A 24,236-nucleotide genomic window follows, 5' to 3' on the forward strand; every position below is an offset into this window, starting at 1 on the left:
ACAGTTTTCGCCTGGTTACTAAAATAGAATCTCCAGCCCGTATTATTGAATCAACATCTACATATATTGATAATTTTTTGACCAATATTGAGAATGTAAAGACACAAACTGTCTAGCCATTTATATCAGACCATTGTGTTATAATTTCATAAGTACCTTCTCCAAATATAGAAAGACTAAAATTTATTTCTAAACTAAACAGAAAGATAAATGACATTGCTGAATTGAAATTTAGATTACAAAAAGAAACTTTGATATATACTCTGCTGTGGATAAAAATGCAAAGTTTGATCAATTTATTAATACCCTGACTTATTGTTTTAATATCTCTTACCCACTGGTCAATAAAAAAATTAATTTACAAAAGAAAAAAATTTCTCTGAATAACAAAATAATAAGTATAAAAGACAGAACGAAGGAGCAGTATTTAAAATGGCTCAACAGTAAAAATGATCAGGATAAAGAGTGTATTACAATATAAAAAAGAAAGTACTGTGAAGCTATCTGGAGACATAAATCAAAAAAGATTGTACATGAATTGAGTAATTTTTCAGATAAAACCAAGATATTTTGGGAAATAATAATAGCAGAGCTAAAGAAAATAATACCAATAATATAACAAATTAATTTTGAAGGAGGATAATAAGATAGTCATAAACTCTTTTCAAGTTAGTAACATTTTTAATATTTTGCTAATATAGCACAAAGTATAAGTAATACAATGAACCCAGTCTTTCTGATTTTCCGTTGATTTCTGAAACAAAGTTTAATAAATTTTAAACTGTAAATGAAAAAGATGTTTTCCTGTTTTCTGCCAAAAAACATATGCTGGTATTGGTGGTATAAATATGAAAACTGTTAAATCTTGCTGCGATGAGTTAATTAAACATTTGTAATGATTCATTGATGAATGGGATTTTTCCTGACGGATGCATGGTGGCTAAACTAAAACCTCTTTTTGAGAAGGGTGAATACAAATAAAGAGAATTACAGACCCATATTACTTTTGCCAGTTATATTAAAACTTTCAAAGAGTAGTATGTGACAACCATTTTTAAAAGCTTTTAGAAAAAAAAAATTAAAAACGTATGTCTTGTAAAAATAAGTCTGCTTAATCAGTTTGGATTGATTTTGTAAGTAGATGTGTAAATGCTATCGATATTTGTGAGAGCATCATTAGATGATTTGCTGATCTTGTCAAAGACTTTCGACTATTTCACCGAAAATATATTGATAGAAAAATCATTTCATTTATTGTTATACAAAAATTATTTAATTTATATTGGTGAGCTCGCACTCAGTTAAAATAATTGAATTTTAGAATGTTTATGCTTTCAAGCTGAATGTTATGCTTTGTTTAAACCAAAATAAATTAAATTATTAATTAAATTAGAGTTCGTAAAAGTTCTAATGAGTATTTTGATTTTGTAGATATTTGTTTGAGGGTTGAAAGTAGCTGTTGTAGTTGACATAATAAAATATTACTTCACCTTATTTTATTATTTTCCCTATCTTTGATTCTACCTGAATTTGATATAGTCAGATATATTCTACTTCAGAGAATTATTTTAATTTAAATTTATATTTGATAAAGTTAATTTTATTTAAAATTTAAAATAGTTTTTAATTTTTTCAGCTAAGTATATTGTGACTGCTCTGGGTCATGGAGATCAGGTCTGTATTATTGGTTTGTCAGAAAATGCAGTTCCATCGTGTGATGAAGGAATCTCTTGTGAAAGTAACAAGCATCATTTGTTGAACTTTATAGATTCTTTAAATAAATCAAAAGGTATTTATGTAATTATTTTATTATATTTTACAGAATCAGATATTTTAACTTATTAATTTATTGATTAATTACTTAATTTAAATAATGCAGTAGTTGTAAGGGATTGTGTGTGTAGTTTTTTTTAAACTATAAAGTCTGCTGTACATTGAACAAACACTATTTTATATCATATACGTATTTCATATAGGTAGAATTAAATTCAATTAATTTAAACTTGTTTAATATTTTTTTATGATGGTATTTTGTTTAGGAATCATTTTCATTTATTTATTAGTTACTATTTTTCATTTATTTATTATTTATTATTTTTCATTTATTTATTTTTTTATTATTTTTTAGGACTGACAAATCATTCATTGGGTTTTGAACTTGCATTCGATTTAATTAATAATGTTATGCAGAATTCATCATCTCAAATTTATACTACTATACTGTATATAAGTAAAGGTCTCTTGCCATCTTTAACTGAAGCAAAAACAGTGCTTGAAGTGATTGCTGCCGGTCAGAAAACTGTCTTTCCTAGGGTTATTATCAATACATGTGCCTTAATTGATGGTGAGTTACTTATTTTCTGTTGGGTGATTTACAGTTTTTTCTTAATATTCATAATTGCGATTATGTACAATCAAGGTCAAAAGTAATAATTTTGATTATTATCTTTGATAATAATACATTACATTTTGAAATCATCCTTAGTTCAGATCAAAAAATTCAAGCTGCTAATACTTCGATATGTTTGTATAAATGACTAAAGAAATCGCAAATGACTAAATAAGCAAAGAACTAATGTTTATCTTTATTTTAATGCATCTTTCTATTCACACGAATTGCAATCAAAAAGAAATAGGAGTATAGTGACTGCTTGTATTCTGCATCAGATACTGTTAAAAAAGAATTCCTACCGGTCGGTAGGAATTCTTTGTTTAGGCCTTTAACCATCAACCTTCCGTGTGCTATCAAGGCCACTAAAATGTAGTATGGTTACATGTTTCTGTATTGTGTTGTAATTCCAAAATGGAGATTAGAGCAAAGAGCAGTTGTGAAACCTTATGCTAAAACTTGGAAAAATCTGCACAGGCATGTGTAATTCTTCAATAGATCTATGAAAATGATACCATGAGAAAAGTTCAGTGCTCTGAGTGGCACTTTTTTTTTAAATTGCAGAATATCTGTAGAATACAGACCAGATATTCTTAATACTTTAATTTTTTCTCATTTTATTGATCCCTGTACGTAAGAAATTGATTAAATATCTCGCATTATTTATTATTGAAGTAAACACAATGATTATATAATACAATTTAGGTGAAAACTATACGATTATGTGGTCCCTATTGAAAGGAAACAACAATTATTAAGAAAATAATTGTTAAAATTTACTCTAAGGAAAATTGACTAATACTCCAAATCTTCAAAATGCAGCAGATTGTTGCTGATATGTTTTTTAGACCAAGATTGTTTCAGTAGGGAGTTTTTATGGGAGTTGAAAGAGGGTGAAAGTGGATTTTTCTCAAGTTGGTTGAAAAATATACTTTCAGTAAAAATTGTTGAACTTTTTTTAAGAGTATTTTTTATTTTAAAATGTACTTTGACTTATTCTGATGAGATAAATATTGACTGAGATAAGCTAGTTTGAAAGTCAAACATCAGTTTTATTCAGTTCAGTTTTTGTGAGTTGTGTCAACAATTTTTTTTGTATGTATAGGTGTAATTCATACAATATTAAGTACTCACATTTATAACAATTTTTGAAGAAATTGTTTTAATTATTGTCTTAAAACTGAATTTAAATAAATTTTTTAATAGCAAAATAAAAGAATTTGAATATTGAGATCTAGTTGTGGGGGAGGAGGTCATTCATAATTGCTCAATCTTCAAATTTTATACTTTGTAAATTTTTATTTTATTGGGATGAATCAAATTCATTTTAAAAGTAATAAAAAGTCTTAACAAAGCAGTCAAAATTTGTTTTTAACTCTGTAGTTCACACGTTATTTGTAAAAAACTAAGCGTGTATATTAATGTTTAAATCACTTATGCTTATGGGAGCATAAATGGTTGACCATCAGACTGTCTTAACTTGATCAATGTTTTCATATTGGGTTGAAGTAATGATTCATTTTAAAATTTAATAACTTTAGAGGATCTAATTTTTTCTGAAATTCATATTTTCAAGTTATTCATAAAAACTAATGACGGATTTGACTTTTTCTTAGAGGTTGCATAAATGCTCAATTTTCAAACTCCTAACTTAATCAATTTTTACCTTATCAGTGCAAGTCAAAATTAATTTTATTAGAGGTAATAAAATAATCTTAAAAAGATCTCTTGGTATGGTTTGTGTAATTGTATATTTTTTTAATATGTTCACAAAAGTCCTGTTTTTAGCTGCTTTCAGCTTCTATAAAAAATCCCCATGGAATGATCTCGGTTTAATTTCTTAAATTATACGTATTTAAGGACTTCTGTATAAAGCTTGGTACTTTGTTAAATTTTCTTTTTACGTAGTTTATTTTTGACTACTTTTTTCTGCACTAAGAGGATTTTGTTTAAATGTTGGTAGAGATCAAAACTCTGAAATGTTTCAAGAGAACACTCATGACCTTATATTCATATTCATCAAATGAATAACACATCTAACACAGTGTAAAACATACACAGTGTAATACAGTAGTAAGGTATACTATAAATAGTATAAGCTAGTATAATTAGATACTATACTGCTGGTATTTCTGTAACTGGATTTTTAATGTCAAATATTAGACACAACTGAAAATGGATCTATCTTTTAAATAAATTAAGCTGCTAGTACTAGTCAAATTTCAGTCATAAGTTTAGAAATCTGTTGGACATCTGCAATGCCACAACTAAAGAAAGTGCATGTAATGTAGAACAAGTGGTTTTTCAGTAACAATGAATATAATTTTTTATAAACATTTTGTTACTGAATTGTTCTGGAGATTTCATTTTTATGTTTTTATTTTTTTCAGATTGGAAACCGGTAATATATGAAAAACATTTTCTTCGTGATATTGCTCAACAAAATTTTTATAAATATAATATCTCTTTTAATGAACCTTTATTGACTGGTATAATGGAAGTAATATCTGTTGGTTCAAATCCAGTGTTGCATACCACACTTGGTCCACTTGTGAGACGTCTGATGGGATCTCTGAATATTGATGATCGTATTAATGAAAGAGTTAACTTTTTTCTACCTCAGTTGGATGAAATCAGAAGTAAGATGTTAATATTTCACTAGCTTGAAAACACAGCAGTAATTAGTAGCGTTTGAGTATTGTGAAAATTACATTTGCTATATATTATACAAAAAAACAAATAACTTATATAATGGACAACTTTTCTGATTTTTACTTATTCTCATGAATGCCATGTATTAAATGACATTAGAAAAGGGTAAAATATTAATATAGTTTTCTCAGCATGCAGATGATATTAGAAAGCCTGGTACATACATACTGAATATGTTCTTTCTACGTATGAAAGAGTGGGGTTGTAAAATACAAAACTTTTGTAACATGTAGATCTTCATGTAGCTTAACCCAGTTGACATCTGATTTTTTCCTTGATTTAATTGCAAACAGCTGAATGTAAACCACTTCTTTGCTGCTGCTAAAGTATTTGACTTCATTTTCTTTAGCTCTTGCAGTTCATGAACAGAGACTAAAATAGTGTAATCTTTATAAGGTATTGGTATATAATCAAACAAACACCTTTCCTTTAACTTCCATAAAAAAAAAAATTTTGATCCTATTCACAAATAAAATGAGCAATTTTAATTTAATAACTGAAGAACTAATCCTTCCCTACAAAATGGTGCAGCAGATATAAATATGAATTCAGCATATGTGAATTATATCTTAGTAGTTAAGGTTGAATCATTCTGTTATTCCCATGTGCAAGTAAAATTATTGTTTTACGTGTATAATAATGCACTGTAAAGTCTGGCTCTTTGGCATGTTGGTGATAAGCAATTAAAGATTTTTTTTGAGTTTTTGTTATTGATGTTTAACAATGATCACATCATTTGTAATGCTTCACGCCATTATTCAGGTTTTTATTATTATTATTATTATTATTATTATTATTATTATTATTGTTTTTTTAACATAAATTATTTTATCACAATTTTCTAATTTTTGTATTAAAAGCTACTTCTTTGTTAAAAGTAAAGAAAAGTGTTTTTTTCTCAGATGAACTGTGCTAAATTAAATTAGAATCATCATACTGTTGTGTTTTGGTTTGCTGGATTGTTTCTTATAACAAGTATTTGTATTTTACAAATTTATTTATTCATACATTAAAAAACATATTTCATAAAATAATTTAATCAGTTCAAGGTGGTTATCTTATATGGGATATTACTTTACAACTGAGTCTGCATTCCACAATCTAGTTCCATTAATACACTTATAGGTACTTATTAATACACACAATAGGTATTAATACACTTTTCTTTTTTTACTAATGAGATATTAGGTATAAACAAATTATTATTAATTGAAAATTTGATAATGTTTTATGCTTACTGTTTTATGTTTACAAAAAACAAGTTAATTCAAGATAAACAGTTTAATAAATTTTTAGCTATGCTACTCAGTTTTATTTATTTTTTATTTTTCCTTTCTATATTAGTAATAAATTTAAAAGGTATAACTAATTTATGCTTATAATAATTACATTCAGGAATGAATGTTCTTGGTGCTTTTATCAGTTTATTATTTTTATTTATTTTTACTTGTTTAAATGAGCCTTAATTGATTTTATAAAAACAGTACATTATGAAATAGTAAAATAGACATAAATAGCATGTAATTTGTTTTAGTAAAAAAACATTTACTGAACATAATTGACCACATTAATGAAAAAAAGGTTAAAGGGTTCTGTTTTGGATATATATCACACAATTTTTCTTATCATATTCCAAAAATGATCCAATGCTAGAAAAATCATACCATCATTTATTTTTTTTGTAGTATAATCACCAAATCACAATTTTTTACTTCACCTACTACAAGATCTAGATAACTGGCAGCAGTTCTGAATGTTTTGGGTCTGGTTAGTTAATTTTATATTGTATATGATTATGAAGTATAGTAACAGTTTTATTAATGTGTATAAGATAAGGTAGTCAAATTGTCAGTTAATATAATAAGAAGTAGTAAACTATTTAATTATAGTGAGGTATGTTATAATGTAAATCATCGATTGATTTTATTTATTTTAATTACATAATTAAAATAAACAAATGAACTAAAGAAATTAACATTTTTAATTAATGAAATTAATGTAAAAGTACACTTGTGTACATTGTCTTAAATTGTGACTGATTTGATGCGCCTTTCTATTCTGTGCAGTTTCTTAGCTTCTACATACTTCTGAAATCCTACATCCTCTTAATTTTTGCTCTTTACATTTTAATCTTAGTCTTCCTTTATTTTTTTACTCTCTGTACATTGTATTATTGGTGTGAAATTATTAATTTTATACTTTTATTAAAATACATGCATTTTTGTTGTAGCTGATCCTGTTATTACAATAAGTAGAGTTGTACAAGTGAAATACTCGGGTATAATCGGTGTGGCTGCTATTCAAGTCTTCCTTGAAGATATTGTGGAAGATGTTATTTATTTTAATAATAATATAAATTCATATGCTTTCTTGATTAATACTGAAGGTAATTTTTAAAATTATTTTCATGAAAACATTCCACATTAATGTAATGCAAATATCTAAAAAACTTAAATAAATAAATAACTAGTTAAAAAGGAATATTTTAAAGTATTGATAAACTACTACTTTACTAGATTATAAAATTACAAAATAGTAGCAAAAAACCCTTATTATTTTGCAAAATATGCCAAAGTATTCAACTGAAAGTTGGGTATACATTGCATCATATATTTATCCTCTGGCTTCTGAGAGATGGCTAAAATCAACAGTATATCAGTGTTTGGACTGAACTTTGCCAGTTTGTCTAAAAAACAGAAGCCTCTTGTCTAGGATGATAATTGTTGATAAGAACTGTAGTTATGCTTGTGACTGTGAGGTGAGGTTATACTGTAATTGAATAGCCCGACTCACTATGATCCAAAGGGTGTATACAAGTGCTTGGTAATTTTTTTTTTGTTTTTTACATCTTAGATTGGATGCATAAAACTCTTTCTGGTAAGAATAGACTGTCAGTTCCGATGGTGATGTTTTGCAGTAGTTTTATGAAGATGTGAAAAAGTTTTGCTCTGATGTTTGATGGATTAACCTCAGCTGCTTTGCCCTGACATTTCTCTGGCTCAGAACTCAAAACTTAACAGGATTTTGTTTAAGAACATGACTGAATGTGTCTCCCATTCAGATCACTTATTGGATTTGACTCCAAAAAATGTATAGATATATAAAGATCTTGTGGAAAAGGGTTCATTTTGGTTCCATTGTGTGTATCTGAATGAATATCAAACACTGCTCAGTATCCATGAAGTGGACTTTTACAGGTCTTGCATCAGTGGAGGAAGTTCTGGGACTTATGTTATGTTTGCAAAGGAACCACTTTAGGGATGGATTGTAGCCATTAGGAAATATGATGAATAATTGGTTTTTACATCAGTTTTGAATAACTTGGGTACTCTCTCCTATATGTTAAGATAACTTCGAATATGATATGGTAAATAATGCACAAAACCATGGAAGAACTAATATATAGTTGAGTTTGTATTAATACATTAATATGGATTATTTTTATAATTTCAGTTAATCCTTTAGTGTGATTTTTTTCTGAAGTAATTGTATGAAATGTAGATTAATTTTTAAACATTTTTTTACAGTTTTTATTGTATTTTGTTTTGATTTATTATTTATTTTCAGGATATGTTCTAACGCATCCCTCTTTAAGACAAGTCGGTTATTATGTTGAACAGCCGTGGGTAATTGATATTTCCCTACTAGAAATTGTTGAAAATATCTCTGTCATAAGAACATCAGTTTTAAAGGAAGATTATGGTGAACTGATTACAAAAAGAAAATTTGATGGAAAATTGGTAAATATATCTTTATTTATTTTAAGTGATGTTAAGTCTTGTTATACTAATTTAAAAACAAAGAAGAAAAAATTCAGATTAATAAAATTTTGGATTATTGACTTATTGTGAGTTGATGTCCCATACAGCATATTAGGTCAGAATAGGATGTATTTTGTTTGTATAGTAATTCGAACAAAATCACACATCTTCTGTTTGAAGTGCTTTTGACATAGTATCCAAAGCTAAAAGAATATTATGATCAGGGGATAAATAACAAATCATTAAACTGTAAGTACTCTAGATAAATCTGTAATATGTAATGTATATTACTAAAACTGTGGAACTTGAATGCTAATGCAGGCTATACATGATCTTAGCTAAATGTGCCTAAATTTTCAGAAAAAATGTCTTAATCTGCGTGGACTATTAACGTATTTTCATATCTAAAACATCCATTATGGTGTCAGTGATTAATAATAGTAATTGTTTTGTAGTAAAAGGCATTTTATTTCTTAAAATTAAGTTTAAATGAACTAGAAAGTTGTTTAATACTGATTGAATAAAAACATGTTATTTTTGTTTTTTGTTTTTTCTAATGCAATTATATTTTTTGCACTTTATTCTAAGCTATCAGTCCAGTTGAAAATAAATTTTCTGGCAATATTTTCTTAAGTGTATGTAGTATTTTCAATGTTTTTGATGATGGGCATCGGAATAATATGTTTTCCATCTCTTGCAATCTCACTCTCCCTTTTTCATCAGATTCTATTTCCCCCTCTTCCTTCTGTTTTATGCTTTACTGTGAATTATTGTCTAATAATGATTACATAATCATCTGGATAATAAAAGAAAATCACACTGTAGCAAGCCATTTCCAGTCTTTTGGTTCATTTACATATATATATTTCCTTTCAATATTTCAGAATCTTAATCAAGCTAACTGGATCTTTCTTAATAATAGATTTCAATTTTTTTCTTAAGTGACGGACTTTAATTAATTGATGGCTGCTTGTAACAATTTCTTGTTGCTAATTTTGATTAGTATATTTATATTCTAATTTTAATATAAATTTAGGAATAGCAATGATATTTGTTGATAAGAACTGTAGTTATGCTTGTGACTGTGAGGACTGTGAGGTTATTTATAAATAAATTTATGTCTCTTACAATGATAAAGTTTATAAGCATATTTTGTAAAAATTAAAAAAAAAACATTTTTATTCATAAATATGAATTAAAAATTCCAATTTAACACTGTTTGATGAAACCAATAAGACAAATAATTCTTTGAATCAATAGAAATTTTTAAGTATATGTTATTGAATTATTCCAAGATGTCTTTATATTAAAACTATGTTTAAACTTGTAATGAATATATTTGTTTTAAAATTAAAATGAAGATTAATTTGATGTTCAGAATTGATTCATTTTTGTGTGGTTTTAAAACATTTTTTTAATTGTTTACATCAGTAGCAGATGCCTTTATATGTCTGTGTTGGTACACTCTTCAGTGTTTTACTTCTTAAAATATTTTTAATACATCTAATCATTGTAATCTTACCTTATATTGTTATAATTTACTCCGTTACAACTATAGGAAAGTAAAATTGGTCAATATATTAAATTTGACCAATTGTTTTATTCGGACTTGTTGCAACCATCTCTTTCTATAGATTCTAATAATTTCTGTGTATTAAATTCTAATGAAATATTCTAAAAAATATTCATAGGTCAGTGTTCCTCAGCCTGGGGTTTGTGGAATTATATGGAAGAGGGATCCTGAAATTAACCTATAACTTTACATGCAAACAATAATGAAATCATTTTACGAGTAAAAATCATTATTATAAACATTTTACTTACATTTATAGGTACACATGTAAAGAAAATAGATTAATGAGATGGTTGCATTTGTTTTTCATTTAATAGTTTCTCCATACATGGATCTATGTTAGAAACAAATAAAAGTAAGTTATTTAAGTGATAAAAGATGATTCCTATATTTAGTTTTTAGCGCAACCATATATGAAAAACCCTTTTCACAGAAGTAAAACGTGACGAAAAAGGGATTTAACATTTTCAATGCTTCTGTGACTAAATTTCCATATTCACTTTGACGAGCAAACCAAAACTATCTAAATCTTCAGACTTGAATTACAACGTTTTATCGGCTGGCATTTCTGTGAGCTGATCGTGAATCTCTGGTGACTTAGCAGCTGCAACAATGTTTTCACTAAATGGATCAGTACTCATCTATTTGAGAAATCATTTTTATCTTTCGGGAAATACTCTGCCAACTAATTTACTAGCTCATACAAATGCATCTTGATGCTTTCCAAACTGTGGTAGGTATTAGTGTTTTCTTCATCCAAATTTTTCTCAATAATCAGAAGTGAGTAGAAACATCAGAATTTTTGCTTTGAAAGTGAATAATCCAGATATCAAGCTTCTTAATAAAAGTATGAACTTTGTCTGCCATTAATAAAATGTTTTTACCACATTCTTGTAAATTCACATTCAAGTCGTTAAAATGCAAAAATATATCATTTAAGTGAACCAACAGCAACATATACTCATTATTCTGTAAAAACATTGAGAATGGCATTTGTTTATTCTGGAAAAATATTATTAATTCATCTCGCAATTCCCATAACTGGGTTAAAACTTTTCCCCACAATAATTATCTGATATCTGCGTGGAAAAGAAAAAAAATTTTTTTTTTTTACCCATTTAATCATATAGTTTAGCAAAGATCCTATACTGTAATGGTCAACTTTTAATAAAATTAAGCATTTTTACAGCTTTACAAAGAATTTGTTTGAGATTTTCTGGCATATTTCTCGTGGCAAGAGGATGTCTGTGAAGGAAGTAGTGAGTCTATTCTGTTCTGATTTTTTAATTTTTTCAGGAATCCACTGTTCTTTCCTGTTATTGATTTTACACCTTCACTATGTACTGCAATACATTTTGTCCAATCTATGTTATAGTCTTTAGTAGCTTCATTAAAAAACATCAAAAAGACATTGTCTTTATATATGATCAGGTATTGATTTGCAAAACATGTTTTCTTTGATTGATCTGCCCCTAACGCATTCATATTTCACAAAACATTAGAACTGAGAAATGTTTGCCACATCTGCAGATTAATCAAACTGAATACTAAAAAATTCACTTAAACTCATTTGCTGAATTATCTGATCACAAGCATCAGCAACCATTTCATAGATTTGTCTTGATACTGTGTCAGAAAGCAGAATTTGTTTCAATTTTTTGCTTCTTCCACACCTATTAAAACACAGACCATATCAATTGCAATAAACAATATGAGGTTTTCTGCGATTGTATGGGGTTCGGACATCTAGCTACTCTTAATGCTGCAAGATAAGATGCTTAAAGTGTACTTTTATCATTATTGCTTAATTTACAAATAGAAGCTGGTTGATTTCTCAAAGTATGTAATTTTCTTTCAAAAAATTCCAAGAGTTTGTTTTTGTGATTCGGCTGTTTAGTTTCCAAGTGTCAAATTAATTTTGATGGCTGCATGCATTCATCAGAGAGGACATGAAAGCAAACAATGCACTGTGGCTTTTCATCCAATGAGGTAAAACCATTAAATAACTGGCATTGTAAAATCTTGTCTTTTTACTAATTGATTCACTGGATGTAGATGGCTCACTTTAGTTTTTCACAATTTATCCATTTTGCATAAGAATCCTGTTGAAAAAAAAACAGCTACACCATTTGACCACACACTAAAATACCAAAACCTCCATTATTATTATTTTTTTCAATGAAACTACACTTTTAAAAGCTAAAGTTAAGGCACCAGATGCACAGTTCACATTCAAAATTAAACTGACGTTCTGCAATCCTTTATGCCTCTTTTATACTGCTGAGAGTTTGATGTGTCTAAATATGCATGCTTTCACAGCGAATATTATGCAAGCAGACCAAATTACAAGGGGCATATACACATCAAGTTGGAACTTGTAAATTGCAACACAGCTAAATAGTTTTAACTTTGGGGTTGGGGGTCGTGAGCTAAAAAGGTTGAGAATCACTGCTCCAGGTAGTAGTGAAGCTACTAGAGACTATAATGTTTTATTGAAGTTAGTTTCTTATAAGTAATCTAATATTCATCAGAAATTTATTTCAATTACATCACATTATTCGCTGAAATTTATGTATATAATAAAATAAATATGTTTGGACATTTTAGTGAAACCTATTTAGGTTGAAAGGTGAACCTTTTACTCTATATTTTTGTACTCTACTTTTTCTCCTTTATCAACACACCACAAATTTTTTTGGTTAATAGCTGCAAGAGAGATGCTCGTTTAACCAAAATCATTTAAGTTTATTGCTATTGCTGTGGAAAACCTACAGTAGAGTGAATGGCACTTTCTATTACACAAGCTGATGCAGTTGAGTTAAACTTAAGTGTAATGAATCAACAAGTAAAAACTTTTACTAGAATATAATATTAAGTTTTTATCTTACAATTTTTTTTATCAATTTACAAAAAATTCTTACAGAGTAGTAAATCTTCTTTCTTTTAGAACTTACAGTAACACTCGCATCCTCAATACACCATTGTTAGTGTTGAACATCTGCATCCTCAATACACTGGGTTACCCAGATAAAGTCTAATCATGTGATACAATTAAAGCATTCAGGCCCATCTTAAAAGCTCTATTGGTAACAAAAACATTACTCCACTGATGAATCTGACTAATAGTTTTTGTTAATAATAATCAGTTTTTGTTAATGATCCTTTAATTACTTTATATTTACTTCATTCTATGTTATTGTTTATTACCAATTTCATTGTTCATTGCTGATTGCCATTTTATGTTGGGATTGCCAACCTCTTTACTGACAATTATAATGTAATATTGTATCAGGTTTTATTATTTTTTGTGATTTTCAATTTATTTATTTTTGAATTTAATGTAATTATGCTGTATAAATATAGCTTTCTTATTTTGCATGATATTGTAAATATTAATATTATAATTATTATATTGGTCTTATTACATGTCAGTTACATCTGCATAGCAGTATAACATCGTGACAGATGTTATGTGTAGAACAAATAAAATTTAATTTAAACTATGTGTCCAAATATAACTGAATAATTTAGTATAATCATGAGAAAGAATAAATGCGTTTTTGACTCATTTTGATATAATGTGTTATAATATCACATAGAGTAATGTCACAATACAATCAAAACTACTCGTACTGCTGATATTTATTTATTGGTGTTACTGTAAGTTGTTAAAGAAAGTGATTTTACTACTCTGTAAGAATGTATTGTAAATTGGTAAAAAAAAATTGTTAGGTAGAAAATGTAGATCTCTTAGGCAAATGCTTTAACTCGTAGCTGGTTTGAATTCTCTCATGCTTGTCAATTCCTTGTGGATGTTATTTAACATATTTGATATTCTTTAATGTATGATAAAATTTAGAAGGGTTATGAGATTGAAGCTATAAAATATGTATTCTAGTTTCTTGGTGAATTGGCTTATTATTGTATTATTTATTGTGCTGTTCACATTTTTTAAATGCTTAAATTAGAAACCCAACACCTGTTTTGCTTTATTTTAGTGGAATTACACATTGCATACGCTGTATTTATCAGATGTTAAATGAGGATCTTAAGTTAAATTGTGATCTGGTCACTTCACTATTTTAGCATAATTGGTATGGCACATGAATTCATCTATATTACTTCCATTGTAATTTGATCGCTTTCAATGTGAACTGGTTGACAGTTCATCTGGATACTTCTACTTGCTATGTAATTCCAGGAATGGGTAAGGCTCCTTTATGAACCCTGTATCTATTCTTGAATGGCTCTTAATTTTTTGGAGAAAAAAGAGTTTTTGTTTTAGGATATATTTAAGCTGCTTAATGCAAAATCATTTTCTCTAAGTGGGATTGTCTTGTAACTGTTAGTGCAAAATAATTTGATCTTAGATGGGATTGTCTGTCTTATTGGGTGTGACAGAATGGAGACCCATATTTTGCAAGGTCACTGATTAGGTGAAGGGTTAGGCAGAGTGGTAAGAGATCCATTTTGTTTGGGCACAGGATAAAGTTTGTCAGTAGGTACCATACCTTGTCAGGTGAACAACGAGGCTATCTTTCAAAGCTTTCTTTAAAATTACAGAATCCATGACCATGATGCAAAGAGCATTTCATATGCACTTGTGTTTAACAGCAAGCACGGCCATTTCAGATTGGAAAATGGTACTGTAGTGTATTGCAGTATAAGGGCAACAGGTTTAGCATTACTAAGATGATTAGCTGGCCATGCTAGGACCATCAAAACATATGAAAATGTTGCTGCTGTAAGATTCTATAGAGTTGTCTCCAAGCCTTTCTGCTCGAAAACATGCTTCTGAACTTGGGATTTCCAATCAATCTGTGAGGTGAATTTTGCACGCTGATTTGAATTTGCACCTGTACAAAGTGATGCTTGTACAGGCATTAAGTGAGCAAGACAGGGAAAGGTGGAGAACTTTGTGACAGAAAATCCTTTCAGGTGTGTTCCCTGAGTCTTTTGTGTGGAGCCGCGATGAAACTCATTTTCATCTTTCAGGCACTTTAAACAAGCAAAGTTTTTGGTACTGGGCATTGAAAAAATCTCAACAGCTACCCCACATACCTCTTCACAGTTCAAAGTGGTCGTATGTTCTGCTTTGTTCATTTTTGGCATTGTGGGGCCGTACTTTTTTTGAAGACGGTGGTTTCACTGTTGTTGTGACTTCCGACTGGTACTGTGACATGTTGAAAACTTTCTCCAGCTCCAGTTGACAGAATTCTATGAAGATGAATCAGAGAACTTCTGTTTTCAACAGGATGAGACTTCTCACACTACTTATTGCTCTCGTGCCATTTTACAAGAGATGCTTCCAAGATGTCTGATTTCATTACAGGGAGATATTGAGTAGCACCTTACTCTCCTGATCTAAGTCCCCGCGATTTTTTTTTTGTGGGGCTATCTGAAAGAGGAGATCTATAAAATCAGCCTTAAACGCTTGAATAACTTAAGGACATGATAAGAGAAGTTACCACCGATTCCTCGACATATGCTGGAGAGAGTGATGCAAAATTTACAGGAACATCCTTAAATGTGTGTTGCTTTTGATGGCTGCCATTTGGACGACATAATTTTTAAAACTTAAGTAAACAAAACTTCATTATATGTGCTTTTCAGAAATAAAAGCGTTTTTCATATCTTTTACTCTTTTTCTTTTATTAACCTGTGAAATGTGGGACTCCATTCTGCAACACTGTATAACCCCCTTTCTCCGAGTAGATTGTTCTTGATACCATCCACTTGTTTTCCTTACCCGTAATTCCTTCTTTCTTTCTCCTTATTGGTTCTATGATTGTTAGTCCAATCCTGCTAGGTTCATCATACCGATGCTGGACTATGGAGCTTGTGAATCCAGTGTGTTCTGGTGAGGGAGTACTAATTGCAACCTTTCCCTATCAGAATACAATAAGTCAATCGTCTACTCAACAAGTGTAATAGCTGAAGTGCCGATCATTTACAACTGTGCCTACTAATTCCTCTTACAATACGAAAAATAACAATTGGTAGTCTCTAGTGTTACATCTCTAGTGTCTCTAGTAGCACAGACATTTACTTGTGAGAGATTTTTCTGAGTTGTATCAGCTTTCATTATATGTGATGTGCTCCAATAAATGTTCCAGTATTACTGTGTGATAGCTCTTACGTATTTTTACTAATTCATTTCCATATATGTGTATAATGTTATGTATAATATATATATATATTCGCTGCTAAGTAACAGCAAACTTGGAATGACGACGAAAACATGTTCCATGGCTCTTAGTAATTCCCTTTTCTAAATAATTGTTCTGTTTTTCATAAATGAAAGCAACAATTTTGAAGTGAAGTACAGTCGGTTAATTCTGTACTGTACATTGTAAAATATAATGATGGATGACAGAATATTATCTATTACTAATTACACGGTAAGTATTGTGATAAATGGTTTTACTGTAACTTTAATTACTTAATGGAAATTGAATTACCTATTTAATTCCTCAAGAGCTAGAAGGCTGTCCTCACTGGCATCACTATATTCAGTGTAACTGTCACTATTATCACTGTCACTACATAAAGAGACAATGAAAGATTCTGTGAGAGAATCTATTAACATCTTGGCTGCAATATTCAACTTTGATTTTTTAACTTTTTCACAGTAAGGTTTCCCATGTTTGTCACTCATCGAATTCATTTTTATCTTCACACAGTTTCTGCACTTCTGACATCTTAAACGTTGTGTTGTGGTTCACATCATGTCATTTTACCTTTGACCATACCATCTTAATTGGATTTAAATCAGGATTGTAAGGTAGAAGCTGCAGAACTTGATGCCCACATCTTTTCAACAATTCATCAAAGTGGTATTGTTTTCTGATACTTTTGTTCAACTCAATTTGTTTATATAATTGTGGTTTAAGCATTTGCACCATTTAAAACCTAATTCTTTCAAAATTATTCTTAAAATAGTTTCACTGCCATTAAAATTAATCTTAATTTTCAATTCTTTACAGAGTTTGTTATCTGTTAGGACAGCTCCCCTATCTTTGAGTGAAATTCATTCACAGTTTGCCTAACCACACCTTTATCAAAATCATCTAACCTGGTAACTGGTTTAGAACATTTGTTTTTCAGGGTGATGAATGAATATTTCCCTTGGATCAAAGAAGTTCTATTTTTTCTTTTCATAGGCTTTGAACCTGAGTCTTGGGAAATACCATAGGCAGCTTCTTCTTTCTTCATGAAACTGTACATGTTGTTTACAATTTTGCACACCTGTCGTCAAAGTTTTTTATGTTTCACAACAGACTTAAATTCAGCCATAACTATTCGCACGTGAACAATTTAAAAAGTAGAACTATAAACCGCAATAAAAACTTTTTACAAAATGTTGTATCGTACATTAATTGACTATGTAACAAACTACACGACACATGCCAAAAGAACTGTACCAAGAGGCAGAACCACATAATTGAACTTTATATACACAGAAAAGCAAAAGAGAAACAAAAGTAAAATAAAATATAAATGTTTTGTATTTTAAACATGATGTCACTTCCTTAATACTGCAAACACAAAAATACATTGCTTTGTAAACAACAGTTGCATCATGTTTATGCTACTAAGAGATGACTAATCACGGTGTGCCAATGTTTCAGAGAACAGTAGTGTAGCAGTGATGTGTGGGCTGATCATCCAAGCTTGCCATTATGAGGCAGCTGCTGTACATGCATAATATATGCATATATATAATGTTTTCATGTGGTTATGAATGTTATTATAATTAGTGAAACCTCATTTTTTACAGATTGAGTATAGTTGGCAGAGATTAGGGAATGCTCCTTATATAGTTGTTGTAGCATCTGAAATGAATAGGCAGCAGAAACAGTTTAGTTCGTTACCACAGCTTGACCGTTTGACAGGTCAAATTGATATCTGTTCTAATAATTGTGATTTGGTATATAATCGATTGGATTACCTATTATCCGGCCGTTACTCTCTTTGTAGACACATAAATGATCTTACAACTCTCGGTCAGTAAAAATTTTTGACAGTTAATATATACTACATTGATTGGATATATATATAATTTAAAATATGTTATTAATATTTTTTCTTTTTGTCTTCTCTAACCTAAACATATTCAGCCATTCTTCCTTGGACTGCTTCTTACTCTTTCCTTTTCACCTTCTTGTCTGACATTTTTTGCAGTTTTTTTTTTTATTCATCTTGTTTGTATAAACAAACCAGTCTGATCTGCTCTTTTAATTTCTCTTCCATAGTCTTTAAATTATTTCTTTCATAATTATTTTTTTCTTATCTATTCAGTTCTTTTTATTCCTTTTATGTTTCTTATATATTTAATTCCTGTCACCTTTATTTGGCTTTCTTCTTTCCCTTTCATAACGCTGGTATCACAGCTTTTAATGTGGGTAGTTTCCTTTCATCCACTGTTACTAATCAGTCTGTTTTAGTGATATGATAACTAGAATCTTTGAGTTTGTACAGCCAGTCTGTGTCGGTTATTTTATGTATTTTTGTTCAGGTAGTATTCATTTACCTTATAAAAATATGAATAAGTACATTAAAGCATTTGATTACAATATGTAATTTATTAGTTATTGTATTGGATTATATACATTTTTATTTATTAATTTGGAGTATTTTCGTATGATTATTTCTTGTAAATGAAATTAACATCAATTATAAATTTTAATTTAACATATTTATTTTAATTATGATTGTGATGAAAAATTGTTACAGATTTTAATTTGTGTTTTATAATTTTAATTTAATAATTTTATGCCTAGGATGGTGTAACCAGTAGAAGTTTTTGTTTATGAGTAGCCATCCATCAGTTATGTAGTCTGAATTGCTTGCTTTGAGTATGCTATCTGAATGTCTTTTATTTTGTAACATCCAAATTATTATAATCCAGTCCTGTCATATAATGGAGTAAACGTTTATCTTGTTGAACTCATTTTATCTATAGCCCTTCACTAGTAATATTTTATTTCTTAAACCTTCACTGGTGACTTGATATTTTTTAATGCCAACAGCGGTGTTGGTAGAGGAATTAAATTTTTGCTTTTTATTTTTTATTGCCATTGTTTTTATTGAACAGTGATTCAATTCATTTTCTTTTAAGTTATTTTCTTAATAATAATAAACATGACTTTCAGTCATGTTTAATGATTAATGTACTTGTATTTTATTATTTACAAATGCTTTATATGTAAATGTTACTTTGTATATGATGTTTAGTACATTAACGATAAGATGATTTAGTATGTTTTTTAATAACTGTTCATCACAAATTAAATAAAGATGTCCTTATTTAAGTTTATTTCCGTGATAGTGTTAGTTAAATAAGAAATATGAAAATAAATTACAGATTTAATCAAGAAAAAATTATTTTAGTATTGGAAATTAATAAAAATTTGGTGTGTGCTATGAATCAGATTTAGTTTTTTTAATCAAAATTAATTTTTTACTAATTCTATAAATTTATTTATTATATTGAAGGAATTGGTTTTGAACTTTAGAAGCGAATAACCAGCACTGTTTTAAAGTACTGCTCATCAATGTTTTTTAATACTTCTAGAATGTTAGTAAAAATTTTTCTTTGTAGATATATTTTTTAATATTTTACAGTGGAATTTAGTTTTGAATTTTTTTATTTGCACTTTCCCTTCCACTGGCTCAAAAGTATGTTTTCTTCATTGAAGTGAGTTATGCGAACTTGATTCCTTTATGAATAGGTTTCATATTCTAATTAACATTAATATTTTAGCTCATTTTTGGAGATATTTTCTGTATTAATACTTTGACATAAAGATTCATAATCATACTATGACTTATGGTCACTATACTGACCGCTTGGTGATCAGATAAAATATTCCACCTTCCTGCAATTGCTAAATGATAGTATCAGTATGAAGCATTGGTAATGAATAAAAATAGTAACTGCAATGAAAGTAATTAATATGAAGTGATGGGTTGAGAGAGTAAATGATAACTTCCTATCTTTAAAGTGTGACAGGAGCCTTATTGTTGCAGGAGTAGTAATATTGATGTCACAGACTTTAAATCATGATAAAAATTTAACAGAGTTTAGTTTTCATTGCACTTAAGTAATTTTATTTTTGACTGCCTACTGGGAAAGTTCAGAGTAGTGTGTGATTGTTGGTAAATAGAAGACTACAAGATAGTTCTTCCCATTTTAGGATCCATTCTATTTGTAATCCATATAAACTACCTTGCATGTCCCATTGAAGAATATATTTTCAAGTGAGATCTATTGATTGTACATTTGGCAACAATCCTGAAGCAGTTATTGGCAGTCATAATGCTGTCCTGAATAGGAATGTGTACTTTTTAATGTGTGGGTAATTATCTTATTATACACTTTTAAAAACAAAGAGTTAATGCTTTATAAATAAGGTAGTAAAGTTATGAACCATTAGAAAGTATTGAAATTCCTTCATATAGAATAAATGAAATATTTAGGATGAGATTTTAGAAATAATTATTGAAGGTAAGTTAAGTTCCTGTAATGGAATGAACTATCTTGTAGTATTTTATTTGCAGACAGTCACATGTTCCTCAGAACCTTCCTAGTAGATGGTCAAAAATAAGATTTCGGTAATGGAAACTATATTCTGTTTAATTTGTATTACGATTTATGTAATAAAGTATTATGAGAACCTTCATCATCTACTTCTTTAATCTGAAGCTATAAAATATTCAAACATGATGTAGTTTTTTTCTTATTAGAATTCTTTAAACTCACCTACCTTATGTAAATAAATATGGGGAGGTGCTTGTAAAACCAAACTCTCTTTTTGTCCCAAAGAAAATTTTTGGATCTATTTGTAGGCTAAAACACTGAGAAATTTTTTTTTTCATAGTTCTAAGGGTACACAAATTCGGATCTTTTTAAAGTGCAATGAAACTATAAAATTCAGGTCTAAAATCTAATTTCCAAAAAAATATTTACATAATCGCATGTCTTAATGGTGTATTCACCAGGATACTTGGTTAAGTGGAGAACAGTAGTTATTTAGTTGGTTTCAGATATCTGAATTGTATATCTAAAGAACTGAACATTTGTGAGGGAACTGGTTCAGAAAACAGTTTAAGAAATTGAGTTATTTCACTATCAGAATTTCTAGATTGAAAATATTTATTTGTTATTATTTTAACTGGTATTATTAGCTTATAATATATACGAGGTGTGTGAGAAAAGTAATGAGATTGATAACACTGCGAACGATCTGGCAACGCTGTCTACTGGTCTGTGCTAGACCTGTTTGTTCATCACTTCCACATGCTAAGTACGAGTTTCAATTCCATTTAGCCAACACATTACCTTTGACAGCGCCATCAGTGAAGTTGTGTTTTTGTTGTGCAACGTTGTGCAATCAAGTTTTGTGTTAAACTTGGGGAAATCCACGAGTGCAACCTTTGAAAAGTTGAAACAGGCCTATGGGGAACATTGTTTATCAAGACCACAAGTTTTCCACTGGCACAAATTATTTTTTGAAGGCCAAGAACATGTTGAAGATCAACCTCGCTCAGGGAGACCTTCAACTTCAAAATCTGATGAAAACGTTGAGCGTGTGAGGGTTCTTGTGAGTTCAGACCGTCGTTTAACAATAAGAATGATGAGTGAACAGTTAAATTTAAACACTTTCACCGTACATCAAATTTTAACAGACGATTTGGACATGCAAAAGGTTTGTGTGAAATTGGTGCCGAAAAACCTCACAACGGAACAGAAGGACAATTGAAGAAATGTGTGCACTGATCTTCTTGAGAGGATTGACAATGACCAAGAATTCTTCAATCGTGTGATTACAGGTGATGAATCCTGGATATCTGAGTACGATCCTGAAACAAAGTGGCAAAGCGAAGAGTGATCTCCTTGACCGAAAAAATGTTGAATGAGCAAATTAAAGATCAAAACCATGCTGATTTGCTTTTTTGACAGTAGGGGTATCATACATAAAGAATTTGTTCCTCCAGGACAAACTGTCAACAAAGTGTTTTACAAAGTGCCCTTGAAAGGCTCAGGAAAAGATTGATTGGCGTGAGACCAGACATTGCAGAAGACAAGTGGATGCTTCATCATGACAATTCCCTGTGTCACACGGCCACTTCCATCAGGGAATTTTTGACCTCAAAACGCATTCCTATGGTTCCTAAACCCCCCTATTCACCTGATTTGAGTCCTTGTGACTTTTTCCTTTTCTCAAAATTGAAACATGTCTTAAAAGGACATCATTTTGAAACTCTGGAGAACATTAAAAAGACTGTGACCAACCAGTTAAAAGCCCTATCAGTTGAAGCCTTCCAGCGCTGCTACCAGGAGTGGGAACGACTCCGCCGGTGTATAGCTGCCCAAGGGAACGTGTTTGAAAAAATAAAAACTTTGGTAAGTAAAAAGTCAGTCTCATTACTTTTCTCACACACCTCGTACAACAGCGTGCAGGAAACCCTGTTGTTTAAATTCAACCATCTGTGGAACCAGTTAATTAAACATGGCTTTGACTACTAAAATTGAATAATTTTTACTTCCTGTACTTCAGTTTCAAAAATTTTACATGTCTCCACTTGTTAATATGTCCCAGCTATTGCAGAACCATCTTTTTATCCACGATTGTTCATTTTATTAGAAGCTTGTAAAATAATTGGTGGAATCAGTAAAATTATTAGTTTAAAGATTTTATTACTAATATTACTCAATAAATTGGTAGTTGCTTATAGTTTCATTATTTAAATTTGTACTTTTTTTACTTGTTATCTTATTTTGCTTTAGATCTAGCAAATCTTGTTGTTTTGTTAGATCTAGTTTTCATTTGATCTATACCTAATTTTGAGGAGAGAAATCACATAAAAGTAATGTTAGACAATATAATGTGTATGTATATGTTTTTTTATGCCTGTTTATTTGTTAATATTTGGTTTTGTTTTTTTATTTGTTTTAATAATTAAATTATAAATGTATATAAAAAATTATAAATTTATTATGCCAATGAAGTAAGTTAAATTAAATTTGTAATGTAAATATATATGTTTTTTAGAATCTTTATCACTGTTGGAGATTTAAGTATTGAAAAATTACTACTATTTACAGTTTTGTATTGTATCTTAATTTCTTCCTTGTTTCTCTTGTCTGAAGTTGATGCTGCATCTTTTTTTCATATTGTATTTTGTTAACTTTTTCATTTTTTATTCTTTAAAATATCTAGTTTTCCTTGTATTTTATTTTTCCATTTTCATAAAACTGTAATTTTATCCACTTACAGCTTGTTTAAATTTCTTTTGGTACATGTCTAATAAGTTAATGTATTTATAGTTCACACACACACATGTAACATATGCATGTGTGTGTGTAAGTGGTTTTTGTATGAGATTTTGTAAATTTTTATTTTGAATATATATGTATGTTACAGATGCAGGGAGCTTATTCCTTTCAGCTTCATGTTTTCAGTCGCCATTTAAATATTTATTGTCTGATAAGAATGCTTCTTATTTTAACATACAAAATTACATGGCTTATATAAAAGATAAAACAAAATTACTTGCTAACCCTGGACTGAAAAGTGGAATTCGTAGTGAAATAATCTCATTGTCGACTATCCTTCCGTATTGGAAAACACAATTTTTCAATAGCAGATTAAATAAATATATTGTCAGAAGGTATGGATTAGATTTTATTTTGTATAATGTTGAATTAGAATAATACAATATTTTATTGTTGTAGTGTATTTTTCAATTTTATTCTCAGGAATGCAAAATTACCAGGTTTTTTCTCATAAGAATT

General features: G+C 29.2%; 1 protein-coding gene across 1 annotated transcript in view; it reads left to right on the forward strand.

Annotated features, from left to right (window-relative positions):
* Positions 1–24,236, forward strand: part of LOC142323295 (VWFA and cache domain-containing protein 1) — a 98,532-nt gene that overhangs the window by 41,726 nt on the left and 32,570 nt on the right. The window contains exons 7-13 of the mRNA XM_075362757.1: positions 1,637–1,789; positions 2,129–2,344; positions 4,780–5,028; positions 7,332–7,487; positions 8,669–8,841; positions 18,216–18,441; positions 23,866–24,112. Coding sequence (XP_075218872.1) covers positions 1,637–1,789; positions 2,129–2,344; positions 4,780–5,028; positions 7,332–7,487; positions 8,669–8,841; positions 18,216–18,441; positions 23,866–24,112 — 1,420 coding nt within the window. The remainder of the gene's footprint in view (positions 1–1,636; positions 1,790–2,128; positions 2,345–4,779; positions 5,029–7,331; positions 7,488–8,668; positions 8,842–18,215; positions 18,442–23,865; positions 24,113–24,236) is intronic.

This window comes from Lycorma delicatula, chromosome 4 (assembly GCF_047948215.1).
Source record: "Lycorma delicatula isolate Av1 chromosome 4, ASM4794821v1, whole genome shotgun sequence".
Lineage (NCBI taxonomy): Eukaryota > Metazoa > Arthropoda > Insecta > Hemiptera > Fulgoridae > Lycorma > Lycorma delicatula.